Source organism: Rutilus rutilus (assembly GCF_951802725.1).
Source record: "Rutilus rutilus genome assembly, chromosome: 24".
NCBI lineage: Eukaryota > Metazoa > Chordata > Actinopteri > Cypriniformes > Leuciscidae > Rutilus > Rutilus rutilus.
The window spans coordinates 10,433,927-10,446,819 of record NC_140228.1 but is presented as its reverse complement, the minus strand read 5'-3'; the positions used below and the strand labels follow the sequence as shown (position 1 = coordinate 10,446,819).

At 38.1% G+C, this 12,893-nt stretch overlaps 1 protein-coding gene across 8 annotated transcripts in view; it reads left to right on the top strand.

Annotated features, from left to right (window-relative positions):
• dip2ca (disco-interacting protein 2 homolog Ca) overlaps positions 1 to 12,893 on the top strand; it is a 101,411-nt gene that overhangs the window by 62,906 nt on the left and 25,612 nt on the right. For all 8 annotated transcript variants that reach the window (XM_084398340.1, XM_084398339.1, XM_084398343.1 and 5 more), the window contains 10 exons: positions 2,337 to 2,471; positions 3,274 to 3,393; positions 3,735 to 3,932; positions 5,850 to 5,941; positions 7,513 to 7,623; positions 8,521 to 8,644; positions 9,484 to 9,593; positions 11,879 to 11,981; positions 12,088 to 12,152; positions 12,243 to 12,336. In XM_084398340.1, coding sequence (XP_084254466.1) covers positions 2,337 to 2,471; positions 3,274 to 3,393; positions 3,735 to 3,932; positions 5,850 to 5,941; positions 7,513 to 7,623; positions 8,521 to 8,644; positions 9,484 to 9,593; positions 11,879 to 11,981; positions 12,088 to 12,152; positions 12,243 to 12,336 — 1,152 coding nt within the window. The remainder of the gene's footprint in view (positions 1 to 2,336; positions 2,472 to 3,273; positions 3,394 to 3,734; positions 3,933 to 5,849; positions 5,942 to 7,512; positions 7,624 to 8,520; positions 8,645 to 9,483; positions 9,594 to 11,878; positions 11,982 to 12,087; positions 12,153 to 12,242; positions 12,337 to 12,893) is intronic.

The following is a 12,893-nucleotide window of genomic DNA, read 5'->3' as shown; positions in this document are numbered from 1 at the left end:
AATGTTTCGGACCAGTAACTTATCTTTTTGAGCTATTCTTTAAAAGACCTGGCTCATAGGAGTTATTTGTTTCAGGAGTCGGGCTCCACTGGTCATGCTGTATGTTATTGATTCACTAAAAAGAAGCGGCTCATAAGAGTAATTTCTTCATGAACCGAACTATTCTGGTTGCGCTCTACTCTATTTGTATGATTCACTAAAAAGAACAGGCTCATAAAATAATTTGGCTACGCAGGTCGCATTGTATGTTATTGAGTCAAAAACAAGTAGCTCATAACAGTCATTTGTTCAAGAATCAGACTACTCTGGTAACGCTTTATGGTTTTGATTCACAAAAAAATCTGTTCTCATCTGTTTGTGAATCAGGTTACACTGATGACACTAAAAAGTCGCTAAAAAGGACCTACTCGTCTTAGTCATTCATTTGACAATCAAGCTACACATCATAGCCTACTGTGTGTTTTTGATTCGCAAATAAAGAACACGCTCTTAAAATAAATTTGTTTTTGAATAAACCGTTCCGCTGTATGTTTTTGATTTGCTTAAAAAGAACCAGCTTGCTGACAAGAGTCGTTCATTCGGAAATTGAGCTACAAGTTGTGCTGTATGTTTTTGATTCACTAAAAAGAACCGGCTCAAAAGAGTCATTCTTTCATGATTCGGACTACCCTGTTTTGATTAAGAAAAATGGACCAGCTCACAAGAGTCATTTACACTGTTAATGTTGTATGTTACTGATTCACTAAAAGGAACCGACTTAGTCTTTTGTTCAAAAATCAGACTACTCTGGTAATGTTGGATGGTTTAAAAGAACAGGCTCATAAGGATCATTCAATCGTGAATTGAGCTGCACTGGTAGTCACATCAATATTTTTACCCAGCCCTCCTGGAGATGAGGGGGAGTAGCAGTAGAGACACTTAGTACTTACTGATGGTGGGTGGAAGCCCGGTCCAGGGGTCGTGCCCTTCCTTAGTCATATCCTTCATCACAATCCCCTTTTGTGCTTGGCACGATTCCTCAGACAGGAGGCATCTCGCTTAATCACGTTCATTCTGTTGACTTATCTCTACCAGATTTATGACTACTTCATTTTATATTTATACATGATAATACGGGTCAGAAACAAAATGATTTATGAAATAGAGCTGTAAAGTAAGTTTCTCTTCTGTATAAAGTAATGCACTGAAATATACCACTCTATCTAATTTTGATATTAATGTATCATATCAGTCAGATACGAACTCAGGGTCTGCGTAAAGTTTCATTACATTGAAAACCATCTATGCTGAACTAAAGCTAAGCAGCTAAAAGCCTTGGACTGTGTCGTCCTTGATCACACTGGACGTTTCTGTTAGGGCCATTTTGCGTGTTTTATGGTGGAGGAGAAATAGTGCTGCCTCATTGGCATTCTCCTCGTTCCCGGTGTCGAAATTACACACGGCCGGTTATTTCTCTGAACGGCTTGATTGGAGCGCGGGATGAAATGGTGGGAAACTTGTGACAGCTTTTAGTGAAAGGCTTACCCACTGACATCTGCCATTTGAAATAGTACAAAAAAGTAAAGTGACATTTATTTACTTGACGTTAGACCACACAAACTCTGTAGGAATATCATAATGGTAATATGTGGCAGCCAAGGGCACCGAATGTGAAAAAGACGTTTCAGGAGCGAGCTGAGGGGAATGAGAAAGAGGCCGCAGACAGCTGAGAATTTATTGTCTGAGAGGGAGGGTGAACGGCGAGAGAGAAGCCCAGCGGACTCACCGAGTGGAAGTAAAAGGGACTGTAATTAAGGAAAGGATGAAAAAGCTCTCCTCTGTGTCTCTTGCGTTCCATCCGTCTCTCTCTTTTGGAGACATGTGCATGTTTTCCTCAAAATCACTTCCTGTATGCCTCCCACCCTCTTCCTTTTAATCGTAAACAATGTGCCAAGTGTGTCAGGGCTCTTTATCAAAGTCAGGTAGGACTGAAATCCTTCCAGACAATCCAGTTCAAACGTTTTTTTGGAATATGATAGTTGGTTAAAAGTAAGCTAAAGTTGATTATTAGCTGCAGAATCAGTTGCCAGCTGGTTTATAGGTGGGATTGGATTGGTTATTCAGTGTATAATATAGATTGATCAGCAAATTAAAACCGGATATACATTTATGGAACATGATAATTGGTTTAAAGCTGGTTCAAGTTGGTCATTAGCTGCAACAAACCTGTTATCAGCTGGTTTATAGCTGGTAATTATCTGGTCAATATATATTAGAACCCTTCCCATGCTCCACAACAGCTTAAGCTAGAGTTTCTCATCCTGTATTTTGGTTCCTCCTCATATTCCCAAATCCAGAGAATCACTCAGCCCCTCCGGACGTCACCACCTACACCTCCGAACATCCCGTTCAGGTTGAGAGGCCACAGGTGTCCACCGTACCCCGGACCACTCCCAAATATGGCAACGCCGAACTCATGGAGACCGGAGATGGTGAGGGCACAATAATGTGTGTGAAAGAAAAGGAGTGAGGTTTTAGAGACAGTAATGACGTTTTTCATTTCAAACATTACAATGAGCTTTGAAAGATTTACATGAGTCATTTTCCTCAATCATTTTGACAACCCATCTAGCATTTCTCTTCCACCCTAACCATATTTATTTTGGCAGATGGTTTTATACAGAGCAACTTGCATATAGTCCCCCTGCAGCAACCTGGGGTTAAGGACACAGTGGTGGTAGCTGGGATAAATACTATAAAAGTATTATTTACTGTTAGTTCATGATATTTAAAGAATTATGTACACCAAAATGTTTTTATTAAATGATTTTCAGTATATATGTATATATATATATCTCATGTATCATGCATGTAAGCCCTGGAGATAACAGACACAGTCTGTGATATCTGCTCTGATGGATCCTCTGTTATGAATGAAGCTGTGATTGAGGGCATTGATCCCACTCTTTAATGTGATCTCTTGGGGACGCCCTGAAGGCTGGATTTGACTGCATCTGTAAAATTGATTTGTTAGGGGTAAGATGAAAATTGAGGTGTTTGATACGGAAGTATACACAACAGTGGGGAGTTGAAACATCTTCATTGTGCACATTCAGTCGTCCATCTAATCCGTTTACGGCTAGTCGTTTAGACCCAGACAGCCTTGTGTGTGTTTATAGGCTCATTCAGGAAAATTGGATTTATTGTACGAGTGATAATATTCCTTTTGTTTTTGCTTGTTTTTTGTCAAGGTTTGTGTGTTTTTGTGCATTAACACGCATGTGTGCTTCATAGGAGTCCCTGTTAGCAGTCGTGTTTCAGCTAAAATCCAGCAACTTGTGAACACACTAAAGCAGCCCAGACGACCTCCGCTTCGAGAGTTTTTTGTTGATGATTTCGAAGAGCTCCTAGAAGGTGAGTGTTTGACTCATCATCACAGTTTCTTTTTGGAGCTATTCATATAAACAAACACACATAATGATGCCTGATTTGCGAACAAAACAATCTTTAGAATCGGTTGTTTTGAATGATTTGGTTGAATCAGTCAGCCAAATCAGCTACAGTAAGTCAGCTAAATGAAAACATTGTAATGAACATCAGCATTTAATTAAATGTCTTGACAAAAACACCAGTGATGATTCAACTGAACCTTTGATTTAAGGATTCACTGTTCATTGAACCAATTTGCTAAAACATGGATGATTTTTTGCCTCCTAAATGGCCATGTTTTGCCCCTTCCATCTGGTTTCATTCAGTCCAGCAGCCTGACCCCAACCAGCCACGGCCGGAGGGCGCTCAGATGATCGCTATTCGGGGGGAACCGCTGGGAGTGGTCACTAATTGGCCACCATCTTTGGAAGCTGCACTGCAACGCTGGGGGACCATCTCGCCCAAAGCGCCCTGCCTGACCACCATGGACACCAACGGCAAACCCCTCTACGTCCTTACTTATGGTAATATAACCATATTTAACTACAGCCATACATGTAACAACCAACATCTGCATACAAACATACTGAAACAAAATTATAATATATTAGAGCAGAATCATATAACATGTGATACTTTTCATACTCATAAACAATATTTCTGAGAATTATTTGGGACCACACAGTCTGATACAGTGACCCCCGAAAAGTATTTCAACAATTAAGTCATGCTTAATAGCACTATTTATTTTAAAGAAATAGCACAAGCACTTTACAAGTCTTTTTATTCAGAAAATCTAGTTAGTTCTGAGAAAAGCATAATTTGTTTGCAGATGCCACTTGTTTTGATATTTTGCCGTAATGCATTGGCATTGAAGTGTGAAACTACTGTAGTGTATTTTTGGTGCTCTGAATATATTGATATACCTGTTCATTTTATAGTAACATAAATACCCTTGTCTCCTTGTTTATTTATGCTCCGACATGAGAGGGAGATCATTATAGGACTTTTTTTTGTGTAGTGTGTGTGTGTGTGTGTGTGTGTGTGTGTGTGTGTGTGTGTGTGTGTGTGTGTGTGGTGTGAGGTCTCAGTCTCTCTCTCTCTCTCGCTGATTTTACTCGATGAGGATCCTGCACATCACTGGTGAGAGTGTGAGAAAGGGTTTGCAGTGTGTGTGTCTGCTGTAATGGATTGGTATTTCCTCTTTTCTTTTCTTTTTTCTGAAAATTGAAAATGATCATTAAGCCACCTGAGCATCATCATTTCTTCATCTTTACGCACACACACACACACACACACACACACGTCATCAGGACGCTCAAAACTCTGACCAACAGAAAACCTCCACTGCCACTCACACAGTTTGCAATGTGAGCCAGAAAATTAATGGCAATAGCTGTTTGTGTGGCGCATTAACACCCCCCATCCCCCCAGAGCTCACCAAGGAATATCACCCTCCTCCTTAGCTCGTTAAAATCCTCGCTCAAATCAAAAGAGTAATTAACTTTCCACAGAACGCAGACGCAGAGCGAGATCACTATCTCATGCGCACCGTTTGGCTTTCACTGGGGCTTCATAGCCATGAGTTAAGTCCTGATAACAGCAGGTCAAAAATTCAGCAGGACAGAGAAGATAAAATTCAGAAACGCCCTGTGTGTGACTCATCCAGATGCTTAAACTTTGAGAAATTTGGCCATTTGGTCTCAGTCCATGTTTGTCCTTCGCTTGCCCTTCAGTGTGTGGAATCTTTTCACTTTTTTCTCTTTCTCTATTTCTATTTCTCTATTTCAAATTTTTTTTATGTAGAGCTTAGTTTTCTTATGCACCATAAAAGTACTCCATATGACTCTGAAGTCATACGATAGCTTTGTGGCAGGACCAAAAGGGAACTGACTTCATTATTCCCTGAAAATCCCTCTTTGCCTTTAATCTCATTTGCACTCCCATATACATTTATTCAAGCTGTCGGTTCTTGGTTAAGAGATGCAACAACCAATGGCGTTTCGCATTCAAGTCAAACTTGGCGCAACCTATTCTACCGTTCAAAAGTTTAGGATTTTTTTGAAAGAAATTAATACTTGTATTCAGCAAGGGTGCATTAAATTGATCACAAATTAGATAAATGGCATTTATAGTGTTACAAAGGATTTTTTATTTCAAATAAATGCTGAACTATTATTTCATCAAAAAAATCCACAATAATATTAAGCAGCACAACTGTTTTCAACATCCATCACAAGAATAAATAAATGTAAGTAAAATAGAAAACATTTGTTTTTAAATTGTAATTATATTTCACAATATTACTGTTTGTACTGTAAATTAAAATAACTTCGGCCTTGGTGAGCATAAGATCATTCTTTCAAAAACCTTAAACTACAAGGCATTTTTGGTGAACTGCCCCCTAAAAGACAGTTTCTTCTGTACTTCCTTCTACACAGGTAAACTTTGGTCTCGGAGCATCAAAGTAGCGTACAACATCCTCCACAAACTGGGCACAAAACAGGAACCAATGGTCCGACCAGGAGACCGGGTGAGTGTGACTGAACCTATTAGAATCAGATCCACTCATTAGAGGAAAATTGTAAGTTAACGTCTACATGCTGTCGATTACCACAGAACATTGTTTTGTCTTGTTCCTTAATTTTCAAATATACAAATATTGTGTGTACACTAATGCATGTCTATGAGGCAAGGTTTGAGTGCTAAAATACACCTTTTTTTTTATTAACTAGTTAAATGTTAAAACGAATACAATTTTGAATATGAAAAGTAACTTTTAAATCTGCCTGTATTCACTTTTTACAGTGTAAATAGTAGCCTACACTACTACACTGGATGATTTAGACAACTTAAAGGGATAGTTCACTTTGAAATTAATTTTTGATATGTTTTAGCTTACCTCAAGGGCATCCAAGATGTAGGTGTCTTTGTTTCCGCAGTAGTTTCAATTTTGATATTTTTAGGTCAAACCGTTCTTGTCTGTCAGTCATATAATGCAGGTCGATGGTCACTGGCTCAAAACACAAGCACAGAGTCCAAATTAAAACAATTCCCCACGTCCAAATGAAACAATTCCCCATCATAAGTACACATTGATGGCCTAAGACACGAAACGAGCGGTTTGTGTGAGAAAACGAACAGTATTTATATCGTTGTTATCTCTTGAAAACAGCACACGTCCAAATGATCTGACGGCGCGGGCGGGTATAGATATATACATAGATGTCGCCTTGGCTACGGTTTCGTTCCAATGAACTGCAGTAGCGAAGGCGACTTCTAGTGTATACATCTATACCCGCCAGCGGGCGGGTATAGATATATACACTAGATGTCGCTTGGCTACGGTTTCGTTCCAATGAACTGCAGTAGCCAAGGCGACATCTATGTATATATCTATACCCGCCCGCGCCGTCAGATCATTTGGACGTGTGCTGTTTTCAAGAGATAACAACGATATAAATACTGTTCGTTTTCTCACACAAACCGCTCGTTTCGTGTCTTAGGCCATTAATGTGTACTTATGATGGGGAATTGTTTCATTTAGACGATGGGGAATTGTTTTAATTTGGACTCTGTGCTTGTGTTTTGAGCCAGTGACCATAGACCTGCATTATATGACTGACAGACAAGAACGGTTTGACCTAAAAATATCAAAATTGAAACTACTGCGGAAACAAAGACACCTACATCTTGGATGCCCTTGAGGTAAGCTAAAACATATCAAAAATTAATTTCAAAGTGAACTATCCCTTTAATAACAAAAAAAAAAACTGAATTAAAGCGCTTTAACAAAATGACACAAAATTCGAGCTCCTTTGAAACCCTCTGGAATGACTTGCCACATAGACTTCCATTATATCGACGGATGTGCAATTTTGTCTGTTTTAACATAACGAGGGACGAATCAAAATGATTGTGGTAATCGTCAACATGCTGCAGATGCTGAACATAGAGCATAACTTGTTTTGAATCCAGAACATTCCTTTAATGACAGTGTCGTTTCCTGCCGCATGCCTCGGTTTTAAAGCATGTCCCTGTCAGATTAGCATACGCTCGTGTCTGAAGTCTGACACCTTTCCTCTCTTATCACTCCACGAGCAGGTGGCTCTTGTGTTCCCCAACAACGACCCCGCCGCCTTTATGGTCGCCTTTTACGGCTGCCTTCTGGCAGAGGTGGTGCCAGTACCTATCGAAGTGCCACTTACCCGAAAGGTGAGACTAAATATACCACCATGAGAGTCCATGAATGACTGTCACATTTCTTAAAGCCTTCAGGTCTGCTTTTTTGACAACGTAACAAGTTATAGTTCCTACCTACACACAATCCTCCCCTGCAGATCTTTCTTCTCAGCATGGATTCACACTATCGAGTGCCAACCTAACAGTCTTTACCGTGCAAAATATTAATATTTGTTTATTATTCATGTTTAATGGTAACGTATTACAAAGGCCTTCTGGCAACATGACCTTGTAAATATTGCAGTGTCTCGCTCTCCAGTTCTCCGTCTATTTTGAGATCCGTTATCTTTTCAGTATGTCAGGCTGAATGTATCAGCGCAGACCCCTTGAGGTTGAGGTATTGCCTCAGATACGTATGTCGAATTTTAGTGGTCGAAGTAGAGGAGGAGAGCAGCTTTGGCAAGAGTCAGCCTGATCATCAGTCCAAAAATTCCAGGAAAGGACCTGGAAACTGGCAGAACACTCTCTGGCTTCCTCTGCATGCAGTGCACTTAGGAAACCCATAAACTTCTGTCCAGTCCAATAGCAGCTGTGTGTTTTTCTGAATACAGATGCTTTTATCCAAAGCCACTTACATTTCATTCAAGCTAGGCATTTTAAAAGGAAATCGAACCAATGACCTTGGCATTGCTAATGCCATGACACTAATGATTACCATATTCAAATACCATGGTATTTGCATGGTTATCCATCAAAGATAAAAGAGATATTCAGGTATTATGGGTAAACATCATTTCTCAGTGTGCTGTCTGTAATAAGTAGGCCGTCACCTCCCCTGCAGTGTATTTTGCTGCTGTACTGATGATGGATGTTACACTGGTCTTAGCCTATTTCTTGCTCTCTGTGTGTGTGTGTGTGTGTGTATATTAGGATGCAGGAAGTCAGCAGATCGGTTTTCTCCTGGGCAGTTGTGGGGTTACCGTGGCTCTGACCAGTGACGCTTGCCACAAAGGCCTTCCGAAAGGCCCCACTGGGGAAATACCACAGTTCAAAGGTCAGTGCGTTAATACACAACTCCAAAAGTGATGTATAGTGGCATGTAGCCAGAATATAAGCATAAAGTCTAGTCCTCTTTTCAGCTAAATATGGCCAAGAACCACCGACTTAGAAAGAGACCATCTGATTGACATGTAAACCACCAACCACAGTTTGCAAACATTGTTTCTAAAAAACATTCTGTATAAAATGTATGCTGTTTTTCAACTTTCTATTCATCAAAGAATCCTGAAAAAATTATGAGTAGCACAAGTTTTTTCAACATTGATAATAATACGAATGGTTGAGAACCAAATCAGCATGGTAGAATGATTTCTGAAGGATCATGTGACACTGAAGACTGGAGTAATAATGTTGAAAATTCATCTTTGCCATCACAGGAATAAATTAAAATTTTAAATAGATTAAAATAGTGAGAATCTTTGTGGACCGGCGAGCAAACATCAAGAGCATGATGGGCCGTATCATGCGTGTGATGTTATATGAGCCAGACTGCTTGCAGTCAGCATTTTATGCCCTGTCTGGGCCGCAGTAAGACGAGAGAAGGTATAAATAAAAAATGTAGAAGTAAAGACTCTGTGATATTGTTGTAATGATTAAGAAGTCCCGAGAGGATAGTCATTTACCCCAAGACAGAGAAAAGACGGACTTACTCTCATCCTGACGCACATAGTCATTTAGCCAGTCACCCTAATCACTCACTATCATTCTTTTGAGTGATAATCACTACTAATAATGGTAATGATAGTCATGGTTGTCTCATCAAGCTGCATGAATATTAATAGATTGGTATGAATATTTATGTGTTCTCTCTGTTTGGTCCCACCCACTCATCAGGATGGCCAAAGCTGCTATGGTTCGTCACGGAATCCAAACACCTGTCCAAGCCACCACGTGATTGGTTCCCTCACATCAAAGATGCAAATAACGACACCGCCTACATAGAGGTGAGCTAACCCATGGAATTATGACCGTTATGTAAATATCAGTTTATTCAAATTATTTTACCGGCTGTACACACACAAACGTTTTCCCGAAGTGGAAACCAACAGTCTGGGATTGTTTTTCCATGTGCTGCACCCACCAGCCACTTTAATTGTTTTATGATATCTGATTGGTAGATATTCTATGTCTCGAGCCACAGAAATCAATATTTCCTATCAGCATGCCGGGCACAGCTGCCTCCATTAGAGAGTCGCTGGATAATGGATGATAAATGATTAATGTTTGTTTAATTGTGAATCGGGACTCTTGTAGGAGATGCTGGTTGATGGAGTGGGGCTGGTCTCATGTTATTGAACCATTTTTGAGTGAGCTGTCTCAATGTTCCTCACCAGATCCCAGAAATCTGAGAGTCTGTGCAAAGTGGCTGGGTGTCAGATGTCCACGGTGCTGGGCCGATGTTTGATTTCTGTTTTACTGCACGCCTTTTCAGTACAGTATGACAAACATGTACAGAAGAAGACACTTCACTACTAAAATCAAAAGAAAAATATGAAATTATATTTTACTTAAAGGAAACTAAGCCTTTATTTGACCATTAAGATTTTGGCATAGTGAACGTAATCTTTATGACAATGCAGCACATTTTCCCCTCAATTCTTATTACTGTAAAGCAAAAAATCTCATTAATTATGTAATATGAAAGTAAGATTATTAACCCCTTAACGCCTACTGTCGCGAATTTGCAACAAACCCCTTCCATTCAGACTGCAGGCGAGATAGCGTGTGTTTTCCCCCAATGCCTGTTTGTGCACATTCGATACATACCTAGGAACATTTTGCACGCACTGGTTTATCGTAGGAGCGGTCGGAGTGGGAACTACATCCGGTTCACCGAAGCTAATATTTTGTTTTGCAAAATCCGCATATCAAGTGCGCAAATGTGGAGAAATTTCCCAAAATGAGTTAAGTTGTGCTAAGATAAAAATATGTACCAGCTTATTGATTGCTTCTATAGCTATGTTATTCATATAGACTTCATGTGACGAATATTTTTTACGTACTTTGTAGATTTCTGTTTGTAGCAAATTTGCGACATTGGTCCATAACGGCTGGATTGGGCTAATGGCTACATATTATAATAATGCTGTATTTAGATGGTTTCAGCCAAAAAAATTTTTTTTTTTTTTTCACAAAAAATAGCATGTTAGGATATAACACTATAAGAATATATAATGTATGCACTGGAGAAACAAGGAAAGAGTTAAACAGAGTGCAACATGGAATGTATAAAAACTACTGTCAATGTTAGGGAGTAGGAGAGTGTTTTGTTTCTTGCTGTTGTCAAGATTCATTAATTTGTCAAAGTTTATAAGTATAAAGTTTATAAGTTCTAACAACTTTGTGCCATGAATAAAATCTACATTCCTGAGATGGGAAAATGTGTTTTATTAATTTTTCCATTTTGTAAAAAAATACCCTAAATGCCCACTGTCGCAAATTTGCAACATACCAAAATTACCCTAAATGCCTGTTGTCGCAAATTTGCAACATACCAAAATTTCTATTTATTTGTTGTGCAAAAGTGAAATTGATAATCTCAACATTATTTACCATCTACCTAAAGTCAAAAACACACAGAATTTTTTTTTTTATATACAGCTTTATAAATTCAGGCGTTAAGGGGTTAAAAGTAAAAAAAAAAAAAAATCTCAATTATCACAAAGATAGCAGTTTTTATACATAAGATGAAAAAAGTACTATTAAAATGTAAAAATATATATTATTCAATAAAGCACATTTTTACCCATTTATAATTACTGGGAAGAAAGAAAAGCTCATTTTTGTATAGATAATATGGAAAAGGTATTATTATTAAAATGAGCACATTTTCTCCAATTACCATTAGCAAATTTTTTGATTATATAGTATGAAAAAAATCATTATTAAAAGTAAAAAAAAATGAATAAAAAAGTGACGTTATACTACTGTAATTTAATGTATTACAGTAATTAGAATCTAATGAAAATAATAAAAACCTCAAAAGTTAAATGTCTAAAAAGAATTGAAAACAAAGAATTGAAGAAAAAAAAAGAAGAATTGTGGGGATGTCATGAAATTGTCCTAAAAGTTGAAATACAGTATGACTTGGACAAGTTCTACACAGGTTTCTTTACAATCACTCTTACAGTAGTGTGTTATCGGCCATGCAAACTGTGTTTGTAAAGGGGTGTGATGCATTAATTGTTGTTAATGATTGCCCTGTATGACACTGTTTATTGTTTTACAGTATAAGACCTGTAAAGATGGGAGTGTTTTGGGTGTGACAGTGACACGGATTGCACTTCTTACACACTGCCAGGCCCTAACGCAGTCTTGTGGATACACAGAGGGTGAGTCCCGCAAGAACACACGCACACCATATTATACCTCTAGGTCAGTCCCCGGTCCTTCTCGGACAATAATATTGTAAATCTATCTTCTCTTTTTGTCTTTCAGCTGAAATCATAGTGAATGTATTGGATTTTAAAAAGGATGTGGGTTTGTGGCATGGAATCCTAACTGTAAGTCATAACTTCTGGGAAAAATAATGTAAACAATAGATCATATGTTACACATTCAGGGTGATAATAAGTCACTTTCTGTTTCCCCAGAGTGTTATGAACATGATGCATGTAATCAGCATCCCATACTCACTGATGAAAGTCAACCCTCTGTCCTGGATCCAGAAAGTGTGTCAATATAAAGGTCTGTCAGAATGTTGTTTTTTTTTTTTTTTTTTTTACACCAAAACTATTTATACCCGGTCAGATACGACTAATTTTCATCGCCAAAACTGTTTACTCCAAGTCCTTATAACAACATATTATTACACAAATTGTGCGGACAGAATTTTTGGCCAGGCAGTCATACAAAGAAATTATAAACACATGCAAAAACAAGACAGAATCAACAAAATATGAATAACTGATTATGTTGTAGTCAATGTACAATGTTTCCTGTGAACTTTTTGTTTTTCTATAATTTTTTTTTTTTTTTTTTTTTTTGTAGTAACATAAAACCTATAGCCAAGTTTTTTTTGTTGTTTTTTTTTTTTTAAATACCTTAACCAAGTTTAGTGTTATGTTCTTCCCTCATACGTTTAAAAAATATTAAATATTTTCCTCATATTTTGATGATTTAATCGAACTTGAAGGGTCATTAAAAACAAATATTCCCTCTGGGAATCACTTTTGACCACTTTTTTTTTTTTTTACTTTATGGTGAGAAATATGTGTATGCATTGTTTTGTTTGATATGAATAG